This window comes from Onychostruthus taczanowskii, unplaced genomic scaffold, assembly GCF_017590055.1.
Source record: "Onychostruthus taczanowskii isolate IOZ18803 unplaced genomic scaffold, ASM1759005v1 scaffold25, whole genome shotgun sequence".
In the NCBI taxonomy this organism is placed as follows: domain Eukaryota; kingdom Metazoa; phylum Chordata; class Aves; order Passeriformes; family Passeridae; genus Onychostruthus; species Onychostruthus taczanowskii.
Genome location: NW_024499796.1, coordinates 1,415,560 through 1,438,107, shown reverse-complemented (window position 1 = coordinate 1,438,107; position 22,548 = coordinate 1,415,560). Strand labels below are relative to the sequence as shown.

Here is a 22,548-nt window from a genome sequence, read left to right as displayed (position 1 = left end):
GCCCTGAGGCTGCCAGAGCTCCAGGAGCCTTTGGACAGCGCTGCCAGGGATGCCCAGGGTGGGCTTGTTGGGGGGTCTGGGCAGGGACAGGACTGGGATTTGATGATCCTGGTGGGTTCCTTCCAGCTCAGGATGCTCTGTGGTTCCTTGGTTCTGTAAAGCTCAAGGGTAACAAACTGAGAGGGAAACCCAGGCTCAGGAACTGCCCAGTTTTTGGCTGTTAACACACACACACCATTCAGGCTCTGCAGAAGTTGCCAAGAGGCACACCAAAAAAATCCAGTCCTCCCATGAACTAAGAGAGGATTTCACCTGACCTGGGGACCAGCACCCCTCTTTGATCATTGTTCACCAAGTGAGACTCAGGCCAAGAGGCAGTGCAGGAGCATGGAGCTGATAGAGGCAGAGCTGCTTTCTGCCCTGTGTTTTTCTGCTTTGCAGAGGGAAATCCTCCACCATTGCTGAATCACCAGCCAGCTCTTGCTACCCAGTCAATTATTTCAGAGCTATTGCACCTGCTATCCCTTCATTACTTTATTACTTCTGCTTGAATGGGGAAAACAACATCATAAACCTGTGTATAAATCACTCTCCTAGAATAACAGCCAAGAAAATAGGACAGAGAGAATTCATTTGGTCCATCCCTCTGCTCAGCACTAAGCATTACTCCACTGATCATCTTAGAAGAGGTTATAAAAACAAGTAATCTTTTAGTCTTTTTGGAGAGTAGAGTGAGCTTTTTCTCACTGCAACTGCTGCCATTTCAGTTCAGTCCCAGTTGCTCTGTTCCAGTATGGTGAGCAGCATCTGCCCTTTCCAGCACAAGACAATTTTATACATCTGAAAATAGCCACTATGTCTTCTATGGGCTTTTTGTCTTTATAGGTCAGGATTTCTAACCAGCACTCAGCTGCCTCCTTGTCCTCCAGACTCTCCTCCTTTGGTCTGCCTCTGCCTTCAGATGTGCTGCCACAGGCTGGTGCTGAAGCTTTTCCAGCATCAAGGAGAATGTCAGAATTTGTTCAGTCCAAAAAGCATTCTGTTATCATAGTTTAGGGGGTTTTTTTGCAACTGTGTAACACTGCCCAGGCATGGGCAGCTTTTGATCCTCTAATGCCTGGATTCTTTTTCAAATAAAGTGAACCAGCCCCTGTCCTCTGCACAACATTTATCAGTTTCCAGCTCAAGCACTTCTCTCCAGTAAAATCCTTTAAAGTTTACTTTGGCTCTTCTAGCTGTCTCCTAAATTTCTACCCTATAGTTTTGCTCCATCACTTCAATTCTCTCTCACTTCTGTCCTTCCTCTCTTACCTGTATCCAAAGCAGAGTGGGCAGCAGGGCAGGGGGATTGTGCCCCTGTGCCCTGGGCTCAGGTGAGACCCCACCTGCAGAGCTGCCCCAGCCCTGGCCCAGCACAGGGAGGAGCTGGAGCTGCTGGAGAGATCCAGAGGAGGCACCAGGGGATCAGAGGATGGAGCAGCTCTGCTGGGAGGGAAGGCTGGCACAGCTGGGATTGTTCACCTGGAGAGGAGAAGCTTTGGGGTGAGCTCAGTGTGGCCTTGCAGGGCCTGAAGGGGCCAACAGGAGTGCTGGAGATAGACTGGACACAAGACAAGTAGGGCCAGGACACAGGGAATGACTCCCACTGCCAGAGGGCAGGGCTGGATGGGATATGGAGAATTAGGAATTGTTCTCTGGGGGGTGCCCAGAGCAGCTGTGGCTGCCCCTGGATCCCTGGCAGTGCCCAAGGCCAGGCTGGACAGGGCTTGGAGCAGCCTGGGACAGTGGAAGGTGTCCCTGCCATGGCAGGGGTGGCACTGGATGGGCTTTAAAGTTCCTTCCAACCCAAAGCATTTCCTGATGGACTTAACAGACAAAAAAGTGAACACATAAGGACTCTGAAATCATATTGAAGTATTTTACCTAAAGTTTTTAAGACAGTCTGAAGGCATTAACTGCATAAATCACCTACAGAAAGTCTATCTTACATTCCTCTTTCTATTTCTAGTGGGGTTCTAAAACAACCCCACAGGAAAAAAAAACAACAAGTTCTCACTTTTTTATACCAGTTTAACATCTACTTAGAATTTCGAGACCTCAAACAGCAGCACGAATGTGTCTTTCTAACAACCTGTGTTGCAACACATTTCCTTAAAATATCTATGTTAGCATTTTGTTTCATTGCAACTAATTAGGCCAGACTATAGGCAAGTCTAGAGAAAACTGATTCCATACTGAAAAAGGTCAGGAATTTGAGGCTGATGGGCTTTACTCTTTAGACATGGAAAGACATTTGAATTCTATTACAAATAAATGTTTTGAATTGTGCTATAAATGTAACACTCAAGCTCAATTTTAACTGCAAAGCAAAGAGATTCACAGCTCCACAGAGATCACTGTTCAGGGGAAAACAGCTCTGCCAGCTGGCAGAAAGGGAAGAGAGACACTGAAATAAATTCCTGCCCCAGATAAAGAGGCATAATTAGAACCCAGCCTTAGTGCAGAGCAGTGTTCAAGGCATTGCTCAGTGTTTAGGCCAGGCTGGATGGGCTTGGAGCAACCAGGTCTAGGGCAAGGTTCCCTGCCCATGGCAGGGGTGGAACAGAATAAATGTTAAGGTCCCTTCCAACCCAAACCAGTCTGTGACACTGGAAATTTACAGTCTGTATGTTTAGCAGTTACATTTAAAATCATCCACTACACAAGCAGAAAGGTGGGTCTGAATCCTCTCTGGGTCATTCCCTCCCTCCTGGGTCAGTCACAAGGACAGGGATGGTTGACAGCAGCTCCAGAGTGGATGTCACATGTTTGGGCTGTCTCCAGTTTGTGGTGAGCTCTGTACTGAGCTCCCAGTTCATGAACCTGGGCAGGGAATCACATTAAATAGAGAGGAATAAACTCACAGGTCTGCTCAAGTGAGCTCCAGGGACCAGAAGTGCCTTAATAATCCCCAACAGAAGTTCAGAAACACTTCAGCAAAAACAACCCTTACAGGGAAACCAGAAAGATTATTTTTCACTGACATAACTTCTGAACATTTACTGTCATAATTAAATTCTCCTGGCAATAACACAGATAAAACTCCACCATTTTGGTACTATGAAAATGCCTGAATTGAGGCTTTATACTGTACAGTTAAAAAAAAAAAAAGGTGCTAGGAAAGCAAGAGAATACAAGTATTTAAATTTGGTTTATTATTTTTGCAGGATTTTTTTTAAAAAATCTGATTTTAAAAAAAGCCTAGGTCTTCAAGACAGCAAAATGACAAATCAGAAATAATTTGAAGTAACAGCATTAAAGAATTGCCTGTAAAGCCAATGCAATGATTTAGTGCTTAGTATAACGTCCCTGATGCACTTAGGGACAAAAGAATTAAATTTCAAGTCCGTCAGTCCCCAAATTTGCAGGAGAGAGATATAATGTCAAGTGAATTAAATAAGATGGATGAGCTGATGGATTCAAAGGGAGCAATCAGAGTCTTCAGGACACAGACAGATTTGGCTGCTGCAGAATGAGGATTGACAACCTAAAATGACAGGAAGAGGGAACCCAAACCCCAAATATCAAAGCTGTGGAAATAAAGGTACAGAGAACCCAGGGTGGACTCTGAGCCCCAGGGGGAGGAGGAATGAATAACATTTTTAAAGGGATTTTAGAAGCCAAACTTCCATTTCCCATCAGTAACACTAAGTGATTAGTGACTTCCACTTTGCTAACATCCTGCATTTAAGCAGAACTCCTCCCAGATACACAAAGCAGCCCTGCAATAAAAGCCTGCTACAATTGATGAGAGGGAAGCTGGTGGAAGTCTGGGATGGATCCGCTCAGGCAGACAAGGACCACGCAATGTTTCCTCAGAATTCATCAATCACTCAGAAAACCCAGAGGATGTGGTGCTAACAGGCAGCCTGAGCTTCCCAGACATCCTTTGAGAGAGACAGGAAAATGCTTTTAATTCCCTTACCTGGGGGAATTTGCGTTTGATGGAGATCAGGGCCCCCTCCGGGAGCTTGGCCAGCTCCGAGTCCCGCACCGCGTGCACCGTGGTGGCTCTGGGCTGGTGGGTCAGGGCCTCCACCTGCAACACAGGGACAGAGGTCAGGGACAGCACCGGGGACAGAGCACAGGGACAGCATCGGGGACAGGGCACAGGGACAGAGCACAGGGACAGCACCGGGGACAGAGCACAGGGACAGCATCAGGGACAGAGCATCAGGGACAGAGCATCAGGGACAGCATCGGGGACAGCATCGGGGACAGCATCGGGGACAGCATCGGGGACAGGGCACAGGGACAGGGCACAGGGACAGGGCACAGGGACAGGGCACAGGGACAGGGCACAGGGACAGGGCACAGGGACAGCATCAGAGACAGAAGTCAGGGACAGCATCAGGGACAGAGCACAGGGTCAGCACAGGGGACAGGGCACCAGGGACAGCATCGGGGACAGAGCACAGGGACAGAGGTCAGGGACAGAGGTCGGGGACAGCATCAGGGACAGCATCAGGGACAGAGCACCAGGGACAGCATTGGGGACAGAGCACAGGGACAGGGCACCAGGGACAGGGCACCAGGGACAGGGCACCAGGGACAGCATCAAGGACAGAGCACAGGGACAGAGGTCAGTGACAGAGCACAGGGACAGCATCAAGGACAGAGCACAGGGACAACTTCAGGGACAGGGCACCAAGGACAGGGCACCAGAAAGGTGGCAGAGAAAGCACCAGGGACAGAGCACCGGGACAGGGCACCAGGGACAGGGCACCAGGGACAGCATAATGGACAGGGCACTAGGGACAGGGCACCAGAAAGGTGGCAGAGAAAGCACCAGGGACAGAGCACCGGGGACAATTCCCAGCCTGTAGCAAACACCAAGCAGCAGCACCAAGGGGTTGAACCCTTCCCAAGGACCTGTGCTGCTCCCCCACAGCTGGAGCAGAGCCCTGCCTGTCCCAGCAGTGTCACCCAGGGCACCACAGCTGCCACAACCATCTCTGCAGCCCAAACCCCCCTGCCATGGGGCAGCTGCAGTTCCTCACAGAAACAGAACCCACAGCCCCAGGGAGCTCCCAGAGGGAAAGTTTTGTCTGAGCTGCTTCCAACAGCTGCCAGAACAACCCCCAGAGTGAGCTCAGCACCACAGCAGCCCTGAGAGCTTTCCAGCCCTCAGTGCTAATGGTGACAAAGCCATCTAAGAGCCAGGAAAGCCCTGTTTCTCTGCTGCTCCCTCTTTTCTCAATGCCACCCTGAAACACTTCCATTTTACTTCTGGAAGCTGAATGCCAACGACCTTGAAATAGTTGAGACTTCCTAAAAACAAAAAAGGGGTGAGAGCAGGCTGGGTGGGCCTTGAGCAAGCTGGGGGGGTGAAAAGTGTCCCCGCCCATGACAGGGGGTGGCAACAAGATGAGCTTGCAGGTCCCTTCTAACCCAAACTAGCCTGGGATTCTAGCGGAAAATCAGCACACTTAGGCCAAAACCGAGCATTGCTTTTCCATTATTTTAATTTTTTTAACATATTTATGTTTGTCTGTGCTGTGTAAAGAGGAATGGTTGGGAGGGAGCACTGGAGCTCATCCAGTCCCACCTCCCTGCTCAAGCACTCACTCAGGGCTGTGTCCAGACAAGGAAGATCCACACCAGAACACACCTCCCTGACCAGTCCCAACTATTCCACCTAGAAACATCTATTTTGTTGACAGCAGAAGTATAAAGAAGAAGATGGCGACACAAAGAGAGTTATTATGAGATTTTCTCCTTTATGGAGAGAATCTGCTACCATATAAAACAACCTGGGGGAAAAAACCAAATGCAGCTGCTGTCCAAATCCCCACCTGCCCCAGACCTGCCCCTGCCTCTCGTGCTGTGTGAAAATGCAGAAATGCAATTCCCTGCTGGAGCCTCTGCACATGGCCAGTGCCTCATCCTGCAGCATCACTGGAGCCACAGCCTTTAACTGCTCAGCAACAGCCTGGTGCTGCTTTTTGGGAGTTTCAGCAGCAGACAATGTTTATTTGGCTTAAAATGCATAGATCAGCCATTTCCAAACGAATGTTTGCTGCTGTAGCAGCTGGGCTTACTGGGGTTAAAGCACAAACAGAAAAATCCCTTCCTAAATGCAATTTACTCACATTTCAAATCAAAGTGAACATGACTTTGCATTTTTAATTTTCCACTAGAAAAAGAAATAAATAATGTATCGGCTTAGAGCTGTTTGAGTTGTTTAGAGGTTGGGGGGATGATGGTTTTGTTTGATTGAGTTTGGGGGCTTTTTTTCAGGATTTTTTTCAAAGCTTATGTTGACAGCAAATTCCAACAGAAGCAATTAATTCCTCATAGTACTATGGACTCAGACACACAAAATGAGCACCAGATTAATAATAATAATAATAATAATAATAATAATAATAATAATAATAATAATAATAATAATAATAAACTGCTACTACTAATACTACTAATAATAATAATTAATAAATAATGCCTTGTGCAAAACATGCAGCTCAGTGATCTAACTTCCAAGTCCCTCCTTGGAGGGCTCCATGCTCACAAAATGGATAATCCAGCCAACTAGAATATCTTGAGCTCAAAAACTTGCCATTAGTCCAGAAAACTGAGATCAACTTGCTAGTATTAACTTGAATTTCACCAGCACCAACTGCTCTGCATGGAAAACTGCACAGGGAAATTTAATGTACCTTTATTTTGCAATCATCAGCCTTTGTTTTTTGCTCAGGTTCCAGAGATGTTTTGTTCTGTCATCACATTTTAAACTAATTATATAGAAGGGCAAAAAAACCCCCATCTTTGTACATACATTTATGGAGAAACAAACCCTCTTAAGGCTCCCCAAAGGGCTGTATGAGATGTTCTATCTCCCTCCCCTATTACCAGCTTTTTATCACAGGTTCTTGGCTCTGTAATTTACCTTCCTCCTCCTGAAAGCAGGTTAAGAGTTTCAGCTGTTAAAATAAAACCTTTCCTCTCAGCTCCTGACTGAGTTTAATTTGTATCAAGAAGAAAAACGCTCAAACTGTCCGAGATCCTTTGTCACAATTTCTGTGATATATGAGTGCATAAAACCAACTGTGCTCCAAGGGGCTCCTGAGCCTTTCAGAAAACATGAAATTTGTAAATTTGTAGAAAAGGCAATTAAATTTTAACTTTAAATACAGCCACAGGGAGGGTTTTTGAGCTCCCAAGCGTAACTTTGTCTTTTTGACAGAGCAGAGGGCACAGGGAGACCTTTTCCAAACTTCCTTCCCAAGGAGCCATTCAAATATCCAGACTTGCACCCCCACCAGTCCCAGAGACCCCTGCAAGTGCTGACTGCAATTCCCAAGTGATTACAGAAACTGGACCTTGGACCTACATACAGGTACTATGGAAGTCTTTGGTTTTTCATTTAAATACACCCCAGTATGCCAGCACAGAAAATATCTGAATCCCAGACACAGTACACAAGGAAATTCAAACTGTGCTTTCCCCTTGGGTATAATCATCTGAGTTCTCAATCTCTATATTTATTAATAGTCCCCATTATTCACTTATTAATTATCCCAGAGAAGCTGTGGCTGCCCCTGGATCCCTGGCAGTGCCCAAGGCCAGGTTGGACACTGGGGCTTGGAGCAGCCTGGGACAGTGGGAAGTGTCCCTGCCATGGCAGGGGGTGGCACTGGATGGGCTTTAAGGTCCTTTCCCACCCAAATAATTCTGGGATTCAATAATTAATTACATACTTCCTCTTCACTGAAGTGTGAGGATGCTCATTTGAATCATCTGCAGGATGATTCTCAACTTTCACCACACTCTCCTCTCTTCACACCCTGTGGTTTTAGAGACTTTATGCACTGGTTCTACATTTCCTTCATGTGGAAATCTGCCAAACCCATTTAGTTTTGGCTATTTCCATCTCCTTTGGAGATCAAAAACATTCTAACACTGAGTTGCAGTTCTCACCTGAAAATAACACTTTTTTACTTTGTATTTTTTAGTAAATCATTTGAGATATCAACTGTTCAGAGATTCAGATATTTTTCTTCTTGCTTAGGAAAAACCAGAAGTCTCATGCCATATGAGTATTTAAAACAATTTCTATCTTAAACCACGTTCAAATCCTTGGACTCCTCTGCCCAGTGAACCTTTTGAACAGGTCTTCATGTTTTTCCAGGTTTGTAAAAGTACATGACTCAGAGATCCAGTTTGAACTTCAAAATTAACAAAATCCACTTGTGATCAGAAGATTGCAGCATTATTTCCTTGGTCGCAAAAAGAGAAATTTAACATTCTGATCACCCACCACAGCTGCAGCAAACAACACAAAACCACCTCCACAATAACACTAATAACCAAATGTTTCAAGAAATAGTATTATTATCTTTCAGATCTTATTGAACCTGACTGGAGAGAATGTTTATTTATGTGTTTGGTTTCATAATCACCCAAGGTTCTCTCTTGAGCTCCTTCCCAGACTTCCATTAGCATCACTCATCCTCACCAGCATGAGCACAGCATTTGCTCCAGTGCAAAAAGAACCAGTGGAATCTTTCCCATTTCTCCTCCATCTGAGGCCAACAAAATCCTTTCCTTGCTCGAGGCAACTGTACCTCTCTATTCTTCTCATGTCACATCCACTCTTCCTCCTCCTTCCTGACAAGCCTCTAAGTAAGTTCCACCTCACTGCCCATTTCTGGGCTTCTCTCTCAGTTTCCTGCATTTGCCATCGTTGTTGTTCCTCTCTCCCTCCAAGAATCCTCTGCTTTTCCTGGAGTTCCCTGAGTGCTGAGCCCACCACATCCTTGCTCAGCATGGACTGGCTGCTCTTCTCTTTACCTCCTCATTATCTGATGTTGTTTGGTTTTCTCTCCTGCAATAAACTCAGCAAGCCCACACTGCAGTGCTAATTTCACTTGGAACTCCATCTCTCTGAAATCCTGCTGTGCTTTGTTTTAGCAGCCCTACAAAAATGCTGAATGTTCCCTTCACCACTCCCCTTTCTCCAAGGTCAACCCCTTGGCTCCTCATCCTCAAAATTCCTCTGTATCTCCAGCCCACCCTCAGAAATCTGTCATCCATCACTGCCTTCACCTCACACCCTCTAATTTGGGGGAATTGCACAGGAACAGTGTCTCAAATGCTGGAATAATGTGAATCAGAGAGCACAGAACCATTTCCAGTGTTACACACCCCAGGATTCTTATAACTGATGATATGACCATGGGTGAGAGCCCTCCTGCATTGCTGTGGTTCTGTTGTTCCTAACACAAAACAAATAAAAACACCCCAGCCCCCCCAAAAAAAGCCACTAAAAATAGACCTGTGCTCTTTGTACTGTTCCAGTGAATTCTGACAGGGAGGAGTTTTGAGCACTCGAGTGGAAGGGGCAGAGGGATGGAACTGGATGAATTTTAAAGTCCTTTTAAAGCCAAACCAGTCTGGAATTCCATGATTCCCACACCTTCTCATAGCTCAGTGTTAAACAGTGACAAAAGCAGGTTTTGCTACCTCCATCCCATACGATGCACATGATTCACAACCCTGCCTTACAAGTTGTTTCTGAAGAAAAAGCGTTGCTGTAAATCTTCTACAGGGAGGGGAAAAGCAATTTATACTCTCACGACCTCTTTTGACTTCATTTCCAGCAGTCATTCCTAACAGTTCTTTACAGCTTTCCAAATTACACAGTTGGGAAGTGAAAACCAGCAAGCGGCATATTCTGCCAGTTGCTCTAAGTACAAATTCCTTTCTGAGCTGCATTCAAGAAGTCACTTTATTTGCTTAACTTTTGGTGTGTGCACAGCCCCAGTGTGTTGAGCACAGTCCTTCTGCTGCTCAGGCTTCAGCATCTCTGAGACTTCCTGGAGCAAACTGGGGCTGGCGTAGGGCAGGCGATTTGCTGGCAGGAAAATGTTGCTTCTCCAAACAAATTTAACAAACTGTTCAGTGACTTTTCTCACAGTCAGCAGTCACTAAAAATGCAGATGATTTCCAAGGAGTTGCTTGTGGAGATTATTTCTTTTCAAGTGAGATTTTCAAGCAGATCCAGTGCATGAGGAGACACGTCCAGTGCAAATGTTCAGAGCCACAGGCCTGCTCTCCCCAGCCTCTGGCCAGGAGCACACTTACACCACTGGCTCTTCCCATCCCATCCATTTTGTAATACACTGTCTTCAGTTCCTCTTCATTATGGCCACTACTCCAACCAAGAATCTGTCATCTTTTCACACATCATATTTCTTCCTCTCCCATCGATTTTTCCTTGCTGCCAGCTCACAAAAAGCAGCAATCTCTCCTCACCAAGGGAATCCTCCTTCAGGCCCTTGTGTAAGAGCATACAAATGAAAACACCAGGTATGAGGAGACTCTGGGAAGCAGGTCAGGACCCCAAGGATTATTAAATTATGCAGCTTAAACTGTGTCCAGTTCTGGCCCCACCCAGTGATTCTGTGAATTGTGTTTCTCCAAATTCTCCTCCAAGACAGCCACAATCACTGTCTGGTAATTAGCCTGATACTTGTATTGTCTTCTCTTCAGCACAGGCTTAGCTCCCAACAGGAGCATCAAGGGAGCAGGCAGGGCCTGTCCTCACAGGGACACAACTGGGTGACACTGGGGGTGCACAGACACCACCAACCCTCTGGAGAGACCATCTGCCAGAACTCTCACTCCATCCTGAAACACCCAACCCAAAGCAGACCAGGCTCTGCACAAAGCTCAGCTCAGGATGCTGGGGAAGGGCCAGCACAGAGGGGACACAAAGGACAGGGATGAAAGGACACGCACCCAAGGAGGGATACAGAGAAGAAACATCAACACTGACATCTGCTGCCAGCTCAGAGGGCTCTGGAGAAGGGACAGGCAGTGAGGCAGCTGACAGGTAGCACACCTGTATCTCAAGGCCAGCACAACACTGAAAGAGCACAGAAGAGCCACCTGTGGATTTGTCACAGCAGTCTCTTTGTCCAGACCAGGGCAGGAGCTGCTGCTGCAACTGAATCCAGTGAGGCAACACCTGAGAAGGGACAGGCAGTGAGGCAGCTGACAGGTAGCACACCTGTATCTCAAGGCCAGCACAACACTGGAAGAGCACAGAAGAGCCACCTGTGGATTGTCACAGCAGTCTCTTTGTCCAGACCAGGGCAGGAGCTGCTGCTGCAACTGAATCCAGTGAGGCAACACCACCAATGTTACACAAAGGGCAACCAAACCCTACATGGAACATTGATTTTTTTTTTTTTTGCTTGAACATACTGCCCTCACACCCTTCTCCAAGCTCATTTGCACCTGGAGCAGCAGAGGATGCTCATCCCAACAGTGTTTGCTCCAGCCCCAGCTCAGAAGGACCTGAAATATCAAACTGTTTGTATCAGAAAAGGACAAAGGAGGAGACACTGCTGGAAGCAGTGAATGAGTGGGAAGATCAACCAGACAAACTGCAAATGGATGCTATTTGTGGGAGCAGTGCCAGTGGATGAACTCAGAACACCATGTACTCTTCAAAGTTGTTCTAACAACCACCTTCTGCAATCTCCTGTGTGCCAAGCTAACCCCGTGACTGAGGACATCCAGCCCTTCTGCTGTGTGCAAAGAAGAATCCAAACCTCCCTCTCTCAATTTTTAATAGATAAACGTATTAAAAAGCCATGAAAGGTTTACACACTCGTGCACAGAAGTCTTGTGTACCTGTACATGGCTATATGCAAGAGCAGATCTAAAATACAGGTAAAAATGAAACAAGGCTGAGCTTGCTATGTTTTGTAATTAGGGCAAAGGGAGCCATCCCACAGGTTCTCCCCAAAGGACTGAGCCTGCACTTTGCAGCAGTGCAATGACAATCCTGTTGCAGCTGTGAAAATCACTAAGGGACAAAAAAGGAGGAAGATTAAAGCTAGGAAGGGAATTGGTAAAAGCGCAGCCTCCTGTATTTCAGTTTTACTCCTCGTACACGTGAAGCTATAGGAGAGATTTGAAGTTTCATGCATGTTGTGCTGCCCTAAACCCAACATTACAGTCCAAACACCACCAAAAACCCTGTCAGAAGCCACCTGAGACACCCACACCAAACACCCAACAAAACAATCACATTTCTCCAGGCTGTTGGAAGAGGATCTACATGTGCAGTGCCCTGGGCAGGCTGCTCCTCTTTGGGTGAATGATACCTGAACTTCCAGAAGAGAAAAAGAGAGAACAATCCATGACGAGCTGCTCAGATACTTCCTAGAAGGGAGAGATCCAATTCCTTTCAACTCAGCTTCACACAAGAGTCCCAAAGCTGGCTGGAACATTTATCATGGACCCTTCCCCACCCTCCAATGCTGAGTCTTCCCTCCAAAATCCTTCCTGCCACCTCCACTGCACTCTGCTCCCACCACTCAGTGCCATCCAAGCAATCTGGTGGTGATGACAAGGATCACTTTTATCTCTCTCTCCCTCAGTGGCTTTTATTTAATGATGCTTACCAAAAAAAAAAAAAAAAGGTTCTATCAAGGAAAACAAAAATTTTCAACAGCCTTGTGCGTTTCCCAGGGTTCAAGACGATGTAATATTAGCCTTTGATGTTCCCAGCCAGCCCAGTTCTATGTGGCATCCCTCAAAATGGAAGGGAGGAGGAGAAGGAGGCAAGGGAAGGAAAAAGCTGCCCTGCAGGGGATTAGGATGTGTATCAAGAGTGAGCTGATAGCTGCAATTATCACAGAAGAGTTCAGCTGGAAACAGAAGGGGACACCCAGTATCTTAAGGAATGACAGTCCAGTGCATTAAATCACCTGTCTGGAACCCAGCAGGTCACAATTTCCATCACTATCTGTCACCAGAGTTCCCCATACTCTCAAAAAATAACATGTGTAGTATTGCATTTTACTTAAATGGTATGCCCTGTCTCACCCCTCCGAAATGTACGGTTTATTCCAAGCCTGTGCTCCTCCCTGAACCACCATGTCTCTGTAATCCCATTGGCCCAGGTCTGATTCCAGGCCCACTTCAATCTCCCTCTTAAACCGTGCCAGCGAGACCAGTCGCTCTCTAAGCCCTTCTCCTCTCTTAGCCCCTTTTTCTCCCCTCGTGTCCCTCCCCCAGGCTCTCCCTCTCCCCCCTCCCTCTCCCTTTCCCCTCCTCCCTCAGTAGCCATGCTGCTCCCAGGGATGGGACCCCCAATAAACCCCCATTTAATCAGCACCCTCAGAAGCCGCGTGGCGTCTCCTTGCCTGCGGCTGCTGCTCGTGAACTCACAGCTTACGGGGACTCCCCAGGGTGAACCCCCAAACGAACTGCATCAAATGTGGCCCAGGCCATCAAGCACATAAAGCCCTCTGCCATCTGAGTTTAACAAAAACACTCTCAAGATGGGCTTGGAAATCAGGACACAGCTTCTCATCTCATTCTGACACTAATTCAGTGGTGTAAATGTGAACTCCTTCCTCAGGCTCCCTCTGCCTCCCTTTGGGGCTGGCAAATACTGGGGGCTTGCTCTTTGTGGGTTTCAATGGATGGTTTGGATTTTTTTGTCTTTGCTTTTGTTGGTTGCTTTAAACCTAAGATGCTGCTAGGAAAATAATAATTTTTAGAAATGTATTACCAAGAGAGAGAGGACAAGATGAAAAGAGAACAATCCCTTGGACCACGTCTTCCAGCTCTGCTCCTGAACCTCACCCACCACCAATTCCCTCAACTACTGTCTGTGCACAGTGTGCCTGAGGTGGCAATAATCTGAATTCACCTGAAATAGCTTTGTAGTATCTTACAGCTTCAGCAAATGCAGTAGTCATGGCTTGACAAAAATCACAAAAATACAGAGAATTGGCCAAAAAAATTCACATGTTTAAAAAAGGCAGAGCAAAGCAGCCTTAATGTGGAGGGTGCAGTGACATTCAGCTGGCTTTGGAGCTGCCTGATAACATTAATACTGATAAAGAACAAAAGCCTGACAAGTGTAATCCTGATAGTTCCCTTTGTGTGATTCCTCTGAGGATTACACAGCAATTAAAAGATTTCTAACAGTGTTACATTTCCAAAGGACAATGCTCCAATCCCCTGAGGAAATCGTAAGCCATTTACAGATTCTTCTTGAGTTTCAACTTTTTAGAGAGAAAAAAAGCCATAGACATTTAGCTGTCTTAATTAGATAAAGAGTTTAACATCTGAAAATATTTAAAATGTCTTATTTTTAAGAATGTAAAACATGATTTCCTGCCCAGCAGGACCAGTGTGCTGCAGCACTGGCAGCTGAGGGTTCTTTTCTGCAATTTCTCCCTGTGTTCCAAGAGTCAGTGCACAAATGCCTTTCTGCACTTGTTCAGCACTTCCTGCACTCCAAAGGCAGAGTGCAGAGGGGTGTGCAGCCCTCCTGATAAGAGGGACTTCCTGGTTGCTAAAGAGAAGCAGAAAAGGTGCTGAATTAATCAAAGTTAATCAATCAATTAACAAAGTGTGGCCTTGCACAAAACCCTCACTGCACTGAAGGTTCCATCACCTGCAGCTGTTTGAAGGGTGCAGGCAGTGCACAAACAACTTGGATCCAGCAGCAGATTACTCTGAGGAATGGCTCTGATGGGTTTGTTGCCTTCTCCTCACCCACTGCTGTCCTACCAACAGTGCAAAAAGCACAGAACACCCACCTTCACACATGTTTGGAGTTGTGACCCTGTGCTCTGACAACCTGCCCTGCAGTTTGGAATAAACCAGGGGATAAATGCTCCAGTCTCAGCAGCACTGCCAGGAACAAGAGAACCTCAGAGCCTGGACCTACACCGGCTACAAAACACCTGCACACAAATCAAATTAAAAGGAATCCTCTCTCACACACAACAAAGTGCTAACGAGATCAAGAGAACAAGAGTAAAAACTACAATTTCCAGTGGTTAATCAAGGTCAAAACCAAAGCAGCAATATCAAGAAAAGAACTGAGAGACTAAGGTAAGTATTTTAAACAAGTAGCTGGGTGAAGAGAAGCCCTTCCACTCCATCAACACACAGCTGTCTCCTCTGATCTCCTCTGGGATCACCCAGGGCATGGCAGAAATTATAAAAATATAAAAAACATGACCCTTTAGCTGGTAGATAAAGTTCACCTTTCAACATTTTTCCCTATGTGCATCTATAGCAATGGACCACCAAATTAAAAGATTTCCCATAAATGAGTCAAATCTTAGTCTCTAGAAAGCAAGACTTATGTCAGCTGTATTCCAACAGGGAGGGAATTATTCAACAGATTCATCATTGTCCTTTAAAAATTACATGAAAGTTTCTAAATTGAGTTTTGACCAGATACAGTGATTGGAGTTGCCCATCAATAGGGCCAATAGCAGCCAGTGCCCCTCCAAAGAGTCTCCCTGAGAGTCAGGATCCTTTTCCCCTGACAGAACTGTCCTTGTCAGCTCCTCAAGAACTCCACTGAAGGAAACTTCAGTTTCTAATCTGCTCTTCTCCCCCTGCACCGACAGACCTCAGGAACAGATGCCATTGAGTCAGTGCAGGGAACAAAACAGTTTGAGCCACAAGTTGAGCCCTGGGAGCGCACGCACACGCTTGAAAATTAACATCTTGTCTGAAACCCTTCATCCTGCACTGCTTTGCTCCTGCAAGCAGGAACAGCAGAGCCTCATCTCTTATGCAAATGACACGTGGCATTTGAAAAGTTCTGACACAGAGGCAGTAAACAAAAAGCCATCGACTGCAAGACTCGTGTTTGCTTAGTGCTCACAATTATGGGTGACAAGGAGGGTCTCGGAGGCGTTCAGCGAGGATCAAGCCACCAGTTCACCAAAAAACCAATTACCAGCACCTACTGCTGCTTTCATTCCCTGCAAGCACCCAGAACCCCAATTATGTTAATGTCAGGAAAAAAAAACCCCAACCCTTCAGGAGGTTTTTAAAGGTTTATAACAGATTCCACAGAAGGGGATAAACAAAACTTTTTAAAAGCAAAAATATCGCTTTGCTAATGCCCTCTGAAATAATGCTGGCATTCTTCACAGATCCTCCCCCATGTTTGCAAAAGGCAGCCAGAGCATGGAGACACTTCCAACAAATGGCAGAATGAGTCAGTGGGGCTGGGAGCTGTGGGCAGGAAGGAGATGACAACGTCCACAGAGTCACTGAAGTCTCCAACGTGATTCATGTCACAACGTGGATCCAAAACAGTGACTTGTGCTTTAGGCATAAACTGCACGGGTATTTCTGTATCCCTGCCTGGGCACTCACTGCAAACAAGGCTCTGCTACAGCAAACACAGCCCAGTCCTTCCACCAACCCACCTCCTCCTTCCTGCCCAGAAAAACAGCTGGACCAGCCTGGAAAAAGCAGCACAGCCTTGCACAGAGAGGTGAAGTTTAGACCATTTCATAGAACCACTGAACTGTAAAAAAGCTTGGGTGGGAAAGGACCTCAAAGCCCATCCAGTGCCACCCCTGCCATGGGCAGGGACACCTTCCACTGCCCCAGCCTGGCCTTTGTCACTTCCAGGGATGCAGGAGCAGTCACAGCTTCTCTGGACACCCTGTGCCAGGGCCTCACCACCCTCTGAGCACCATATGCTGCCCTGTCACTCAAAACTGCTCTCAGAAAGTAGAACAGGTCTGTTTTTAACCTAGGAACTCTGTAAAACTCCAGGAGCTTGACAGTGAAAAGCTGCAGAACACCACAGGCAGAGGAAAGAAGGAAAATGCCTGGATGTGACAGTGACAATCCCTTCTTCACACACCAAAAGGCCTCACACCATTGTGATTAGTCACAAAAGATGTCAGCTTTAGCTCCTGTCAAACCATGTCATTTTATCTTTAATGAAGTATCCCAAAGAAAGAAAAAAAAACAAATAAAATTTGTGCTAGAAGCACATTCCAGCATGGGCCTGCTTCTCCAAACACAGTCCCAAGCCAATACAACCCCTCAGCCAGAGCAGCACTGAGTGTGGGAAGAGATCCCTAAATCCAGTGCACATGGAATTATCAAATATGGGGCAAGCAGCAGCCCAGCCCAGCCCTGTCTCTGCTGGGAGCATCACCAGAACTGCCTCATGGACCCCACAGACAAAATTTTGCATCAGCTCTCTAAGGGAAGCCTCAGACTACTCCTTCCTCTTCATTCCTATAAAAAGGAATTTCTTCCCATAGAACTAATCCCAATTCACATGGCTTCAGAGCTATGCTAATTCTGCCTATAAACAGATACATTTTCAGTGCTTAGTTTTCAGCTCAGAAAGCAGAAAAGGGCCTGAACAACAAGCTCAGAACCTCAGAAATCTTCTGATTTTAAATACAAAAATCAAACAAGCCACACATATTTATGACTTCTATTTCTGCTGTTAGGTCTGAGAAACAAAACTAGGTCTGTGAAACAAAAAAATGAAGGTAAGAGAGAAATTAAACATGGATAAATACTGTAATTCTGAAACGAACAGTTGCTTTAATAGTTATAATAATTACACACTCCCTGAAAAACCTGACAAAGCTTTGAAGCCAGCTCTGCTAACTCTGAGGAGGTTGGTCTAGACACTTCCAGGGCAGGGCTAATCCAAACTGACTCCTCCTATGGCACCAAATTTATTCAAATCCCCAGTTAGTGCACATTGCTGCAATTATTCCAGTCCTGATTTCACAGGCTGGCATAGGAAAGGGGAGGAAAGTAACCCATGGCACAGAGGAGCACTGGGCAGGACACAACTTTTTTGTGTTTATCTTTCTTTCTAAACCAACTCTAACAACCCCACTCACCAACCACTATAAAAACTTCCCAGGCTGAAAGGAGTTTCCCACATTTTCAGCTTCGGAAGCCCTAAAGACGCCCAGGGGATGGGAGCAGGACTGGGTGTGTTTGGCACGAGTAAAGCCCATTTCCAGGGGGACAGGGCCCCTCTCACCACTCCGATGAGGTCCCCCCGGCCGTACTCCCCGGTCAGGTGCTTCTTGCCGTCGTCCATGCGCAGCACGGAGCGCAGGCGGCCGTTCAGCACGATGTACGTGCAGTCAGACTTGTCCCCCTGCCTGCAGGGAAAACAACCAGGACACACCATTAAAGAAGAGTCCCTGCTCAGCAAATGCATCTCAGCAATGCATCTCTGAGTAAGTTGGTGGTTTTTCTCTGCCTGGCGCGGAAGACGCAGGAAAGTGTTTAATTGCTTTAATGAGAAAATGAGAAACGGAGCAGGAACTTGTTAAAAGATGACTGGAAATGGGTTTAATGTGCAATGTACAGGCTGTGCACAGGCAGCTGAGATAAGGAGTGACAGGACAAGGGGAATGGCTTCAAACTGAAAGAGAGTAGGGTTAGATGGGATATTGGGAATTAGGAATTGTTCCCTGGCAGGGTGGGCAGACCCTGGCACAGGGTGCCCAGAGCAGCTGGGGCTGCCCCTGGATCCCTGGCAGTGCCCAAGGCCAGGCTGGATGGGGTTGGAGCAGCCTGGGACAGTGGGAGGGGTCCCTGCCCATGGCAGGGGTGGCACTGGAAGAGCTTTAAGGGCCTTTCCAACCCAGGCCAGTGTGGGGTTCCACGCTAGGACTGGCAGGGGATGACCAGGGTGTGAGCAGGCCCCAGGGGACACCACAGGCTCACTGCTGGCTACTCAGGAGCTTGTTCCCACTGCAAGGTCAACGTGGATGTGCAGAGGAATTCTGCAGGTCAAAGAGTAAGACCCCCAAATGGCTCTGGTGCACACACCTTCGTCTACCAAGAACTTTTTTGCTGGCACAATTAGGAGTGCTGCTGGGAATGCCACACTTCTGATGTGGAGTTAAAACAAATGCAAGGAATTCCGGAGGATTTTAACAAGATAGTGACAGCTAGGACAGAGTAATCCAAAACTTCCATTGGCATTGGTGCTGCAGGTATGGTTATAAAAATTGCAGTTACATAGATTGTGTTCTAATTAAATTAGACTGTTAGTCTCTCATCACTGCAGCAACGACGTAACAGCTCAATTGCATCCCAGTACATATCCATAAAAACATAGTTTACAAGGTAACTTTTGCCCCTTAAACACAAAATTCCTATTTTCAATTTACTGCTGAATAAGCCGAACTGAATTACCTTTGAGTTTTTCTGTTTGTTTCAGAAAGGCTGAAAACCTCTGAGCAACAGATCCTCATGCCCTCAACAATGCAGAAACTACCACCAGAACATGGAACTGTGTCTTAATCAATTATAGCACTTTAAAAGCTTGCCAAGACAACAGAAAAGATGAGGAATAGTATAAAATAATTTAGCAACATGTAGAGACAAGAGACTGAAGCAATGTTGAAGGTATTGCAGAAAGAAAATAATCTCAAAATAGGCAAACCAATAAACCCAATGGAATAGCTGATAAATACAGCCTGAGATTCTCAATTTACACATCCCCAAGAGAGCACAGCTCATGAAGCAGGAAAATTTCAACAAACACACAGTTTTGTCCACATCTCACCTGTAAACAGCTCGTCCAGCCTCAACCTCCATCCAGTCCAGGGCAAAGTCAATTTGCCTGACAAAGGGGGACATTCTCTTCACAACAGTGTGGGCCACCCCCAGCACCACACTGGGCTGCTCCCTCATGATCCTGAGGAAAACCAAAGTGTCACTGAAGCACTGAACAGGAACAGCTGCCCAGAGGCACCACGTCCCAGGGCAGCTGGGCAGGAGTTCCCAGGCCACCACCATGGTCACCAGGGACTCTGACCAAACACAGGGCTGCCCAGCTTCCACCCCAGCCCAAATCAAATGGCCTCAGAGCTGGCACTGTCCCACAGGCAGGATGCCAGTCCTGCTGTCTGGCCCAATTCCCTTCTCCCAGTGCAGCAGGATGGACAGGAACCATGTGAGCTGTTGTGTATGAGCCACCCTCCTCATTTCCCCCTCACACAGGTCTCTTGTGACTCAGGAAAATGTTCATCCTGTCCTCAGGATCTTCCCTCCCTGCTGCTCTGCTCATCTCAGTCTCTTGCTCATGCTCAGTTTCCCCCACATATCACACCAGAATCTTTTTATATGTAAAGTCTGAGGTGCTTAAAAATAAAACACCTGCTCTGCATTTCAAATATTCCCTTTTCCCTCTTGCAAGGACCACAAAGAGCTGAAATATCTTCTAATAAAGCTCCCCATCTTCACACTGAATGTTTTTAGTCATGCTTAAAAGTCTCTAATAATAAAGACACCATGTAATTCAGTATGTTCCTTAAACTGAAAAACTGAGAAGGTTCTGCCAGGACAACCTCAAACTCCACAGTGACTGTGAGGCCTATCAAAAAAACACTCTCACAGACACCTGGGAATTGCTCTGGAATGTCTAATTTCTCCTTCATTTTAGACTGAAGATTACTTCACCCTATCACTGTGGGAGTGAGCACTCAAATACCTCCTGAAGCACTCCCAGGGGTGAATGGATCACACACATGTCAGGTTGTTCTGCCTGTTAGGGCAGCTTGTCTTTCTTGTTCCTATGCAGCATCAAGGGCAGACTACTAAAAAATAGTTATTTCACAAAAAAGAAATAACAACTCACAAAGAAGTCGATTTGTGTCTGCAGCCCCAGCATGAGAAGTGCACACAGAAAGGTGAGGGAGATGCATGAAACCTGCTCACAGCTCCAGCACTGCTGAAACCTCCTGAGGTTCCTTGTTAAGTTTTCTGCATCCATGTTGCCTTCACAAGGAAGGTGCCAGATTGGTAAGAAAAATCTCCTTTTTGTGCTCTCTCTGAGCACAAATCATGTCAGCTGTGTATTTAACCTCACCCCTAAATAACTGAGGAAGAGAGACAGACACGGAAGGAGCACTGCCACTCCTTGTTCCCTAACTGGATTACAGCTCTGTGGACCACTGTAACCTGGCACAATCACAGAAAGCCCAAGCAGAGATCCACAATCCAAGACTGTGACAACAAAAGCAGGAGCTCTGCACTGCCTGGATGGGGCACAGAACCTGCCCTGAAGTCTCTCCAACACCAGAACTCTTCCTTATTAGTGCCACTGCTGCAGCCAGAGCCCCAGAGCTGCCAGAGACTGTGGGACACTGCAGCACACAGGGAGCTTCCCATGGATACTGCTCTCCTCACTCAGAGCTCCAGTTACAACTTTTGCAATAACAAAGCCTAAAATTTCAGTCAAAAGCCCTGGAATTGAAAGAGCAGAGATCCAAAGGACATATCCCTATTTCATGTTGAACTCACACACCTGCACTTCAATGTCTACATGGTAAATTAAACTGAACACTAGCTCTGACATTTACAACACTTAACAATCCAGCAGCAAACACCATTACCAAAAAGCAGAACAGCTTTTCTTTCCTGAACCTCTTCTCTGGTCCTGATTTTTCCATGCCATCCCAACCAAGGTACCAACAGACACATGGAAAACACCCAGCCCTATCCCCCTTCTCAGCAGATTCAGAAGTTAAATAAAACTTGGATGGTTTTATTTAAAAAATCCCTATCCCCCTTCTCAGCAGATTCAGAAGTCAAATAAAGCCCCAAAAAATCTTGGATGGTTTAGCTCATTGGTTTTACTCCACTTGCTTATTTAGCCCTCTTCCCACACAGGCTGTCTGCTGCTGTCAATAAAAGCCATTTACTCTTTTCCTCCCTCATAATATATATCTTAATACTTAATGCATTCAAAATGCAAACTAACAGGCTTCTTTTATTTCCACCTTGAGTTTTCTCATGTCCTTCAGTCCCATGCAGTTTCTACAAGAGAATTAACACAGAAGGTTAGACCCACCCTTATGCAGGAGAAGGGAAAAGAGGTTTTTCTCTTCCCCCATTCTCAGCCCAGTTTTCTTCCTCTCATGTGGGCATTTACATCCTTGTTCTTCTGTTTGGCACATGCCTGGTACTGGGAAAATTAAAATCCAAAGCTCTGCACTACAGAGGTTTCTGAAGGGACTTTGAGGATTCTTTACTAGAAAGCTCACCAAGTGTAACAATAAGGTCTAAGCAGTTTCTGTGAAAGTCTGGAGCTTCTGCAGATATTCTTGGGGATGTGGCTGCAATGGGATTTTCAGCTTAGCTGGCAAGACCAAATAAAAATCAAAGCTTTCCTGCTTCTCTGGCAAGTGCATATGATTAAGCCTCCAAAGTGTGAAATTTACAGAAGCAGAAAATGTGAGAGAGCCACTGGCAGCACAGATCCTGAATTTATTCCCCCAGGAGATCCTGGTGACAACTTGATTCCAGTTTTCCAGGAGTTGCATGCCGAGAGCACCGCAGGCATATTCTATGGAATCACCCCTGGATTCACCACAGCAGCAGCTTGTGCCACCCCTGGACCTGCACTCTGCATCTACAGCCAGCCATTTACTCATGGCAGCAGCACAAAAAAGGCTCCTGCCCTGGAGTTTCATGGGAAGGATTTAATCCAACACCCAACACTCAATTTTCCATCCTGAGCTCCTTCCATTGCTGTGCTCTTTGCCTCATGACAACCATTGACCACGTGATTTCTGCTTCACCTTCTCATTAATTATTGAGAAAAAACACAGGGTGTCCCAGGGCAGCAGAGAGGAAAAGAGAAAACACATATGACAGGAAAAGAAGAATGAAATTTTGGAGAATAACAGGAGTTCTTGTCAAATTTCACCTAGTTTG

At 46.3% G+C, this 22,548-nt stretch overlaps 1 protein-coding gene across 2 annotated transcripts in view; it reads right to left on the bottom strand.

The window, feature by feature from the left end:
• Positions 1 to 22,548, bottom strand: part of PNPLA7 (patatin like phospholipase domain containing 7) — a 124,289-nt gene that overhangs the window by 69,909 nt on the left and 31,832 nt on the right. For both annotated transcript variants that reach the window (XM_041406452.1, XM_041406453.1), the window contains exons 18-20: positions 19,394 to 19,525; positions 17,852 to 17,975; positions 3,965 to 4,078 (exon numbers count right to left, since the gene is read on the bottom strand). In XM_041406452.1, the coding sequence (XP_041262386.1) occupies positions 3,965 to 4,078; positions 17,852 to 17,975; positions 19,394 to 19,525 (370 nt within the window). The remainder of the gene's footprint in view (positions 1 to 3,964; positions 4,079 to 17,851; positions 17,976 to 19,393; positions 19,526 to 22,548) is intronic.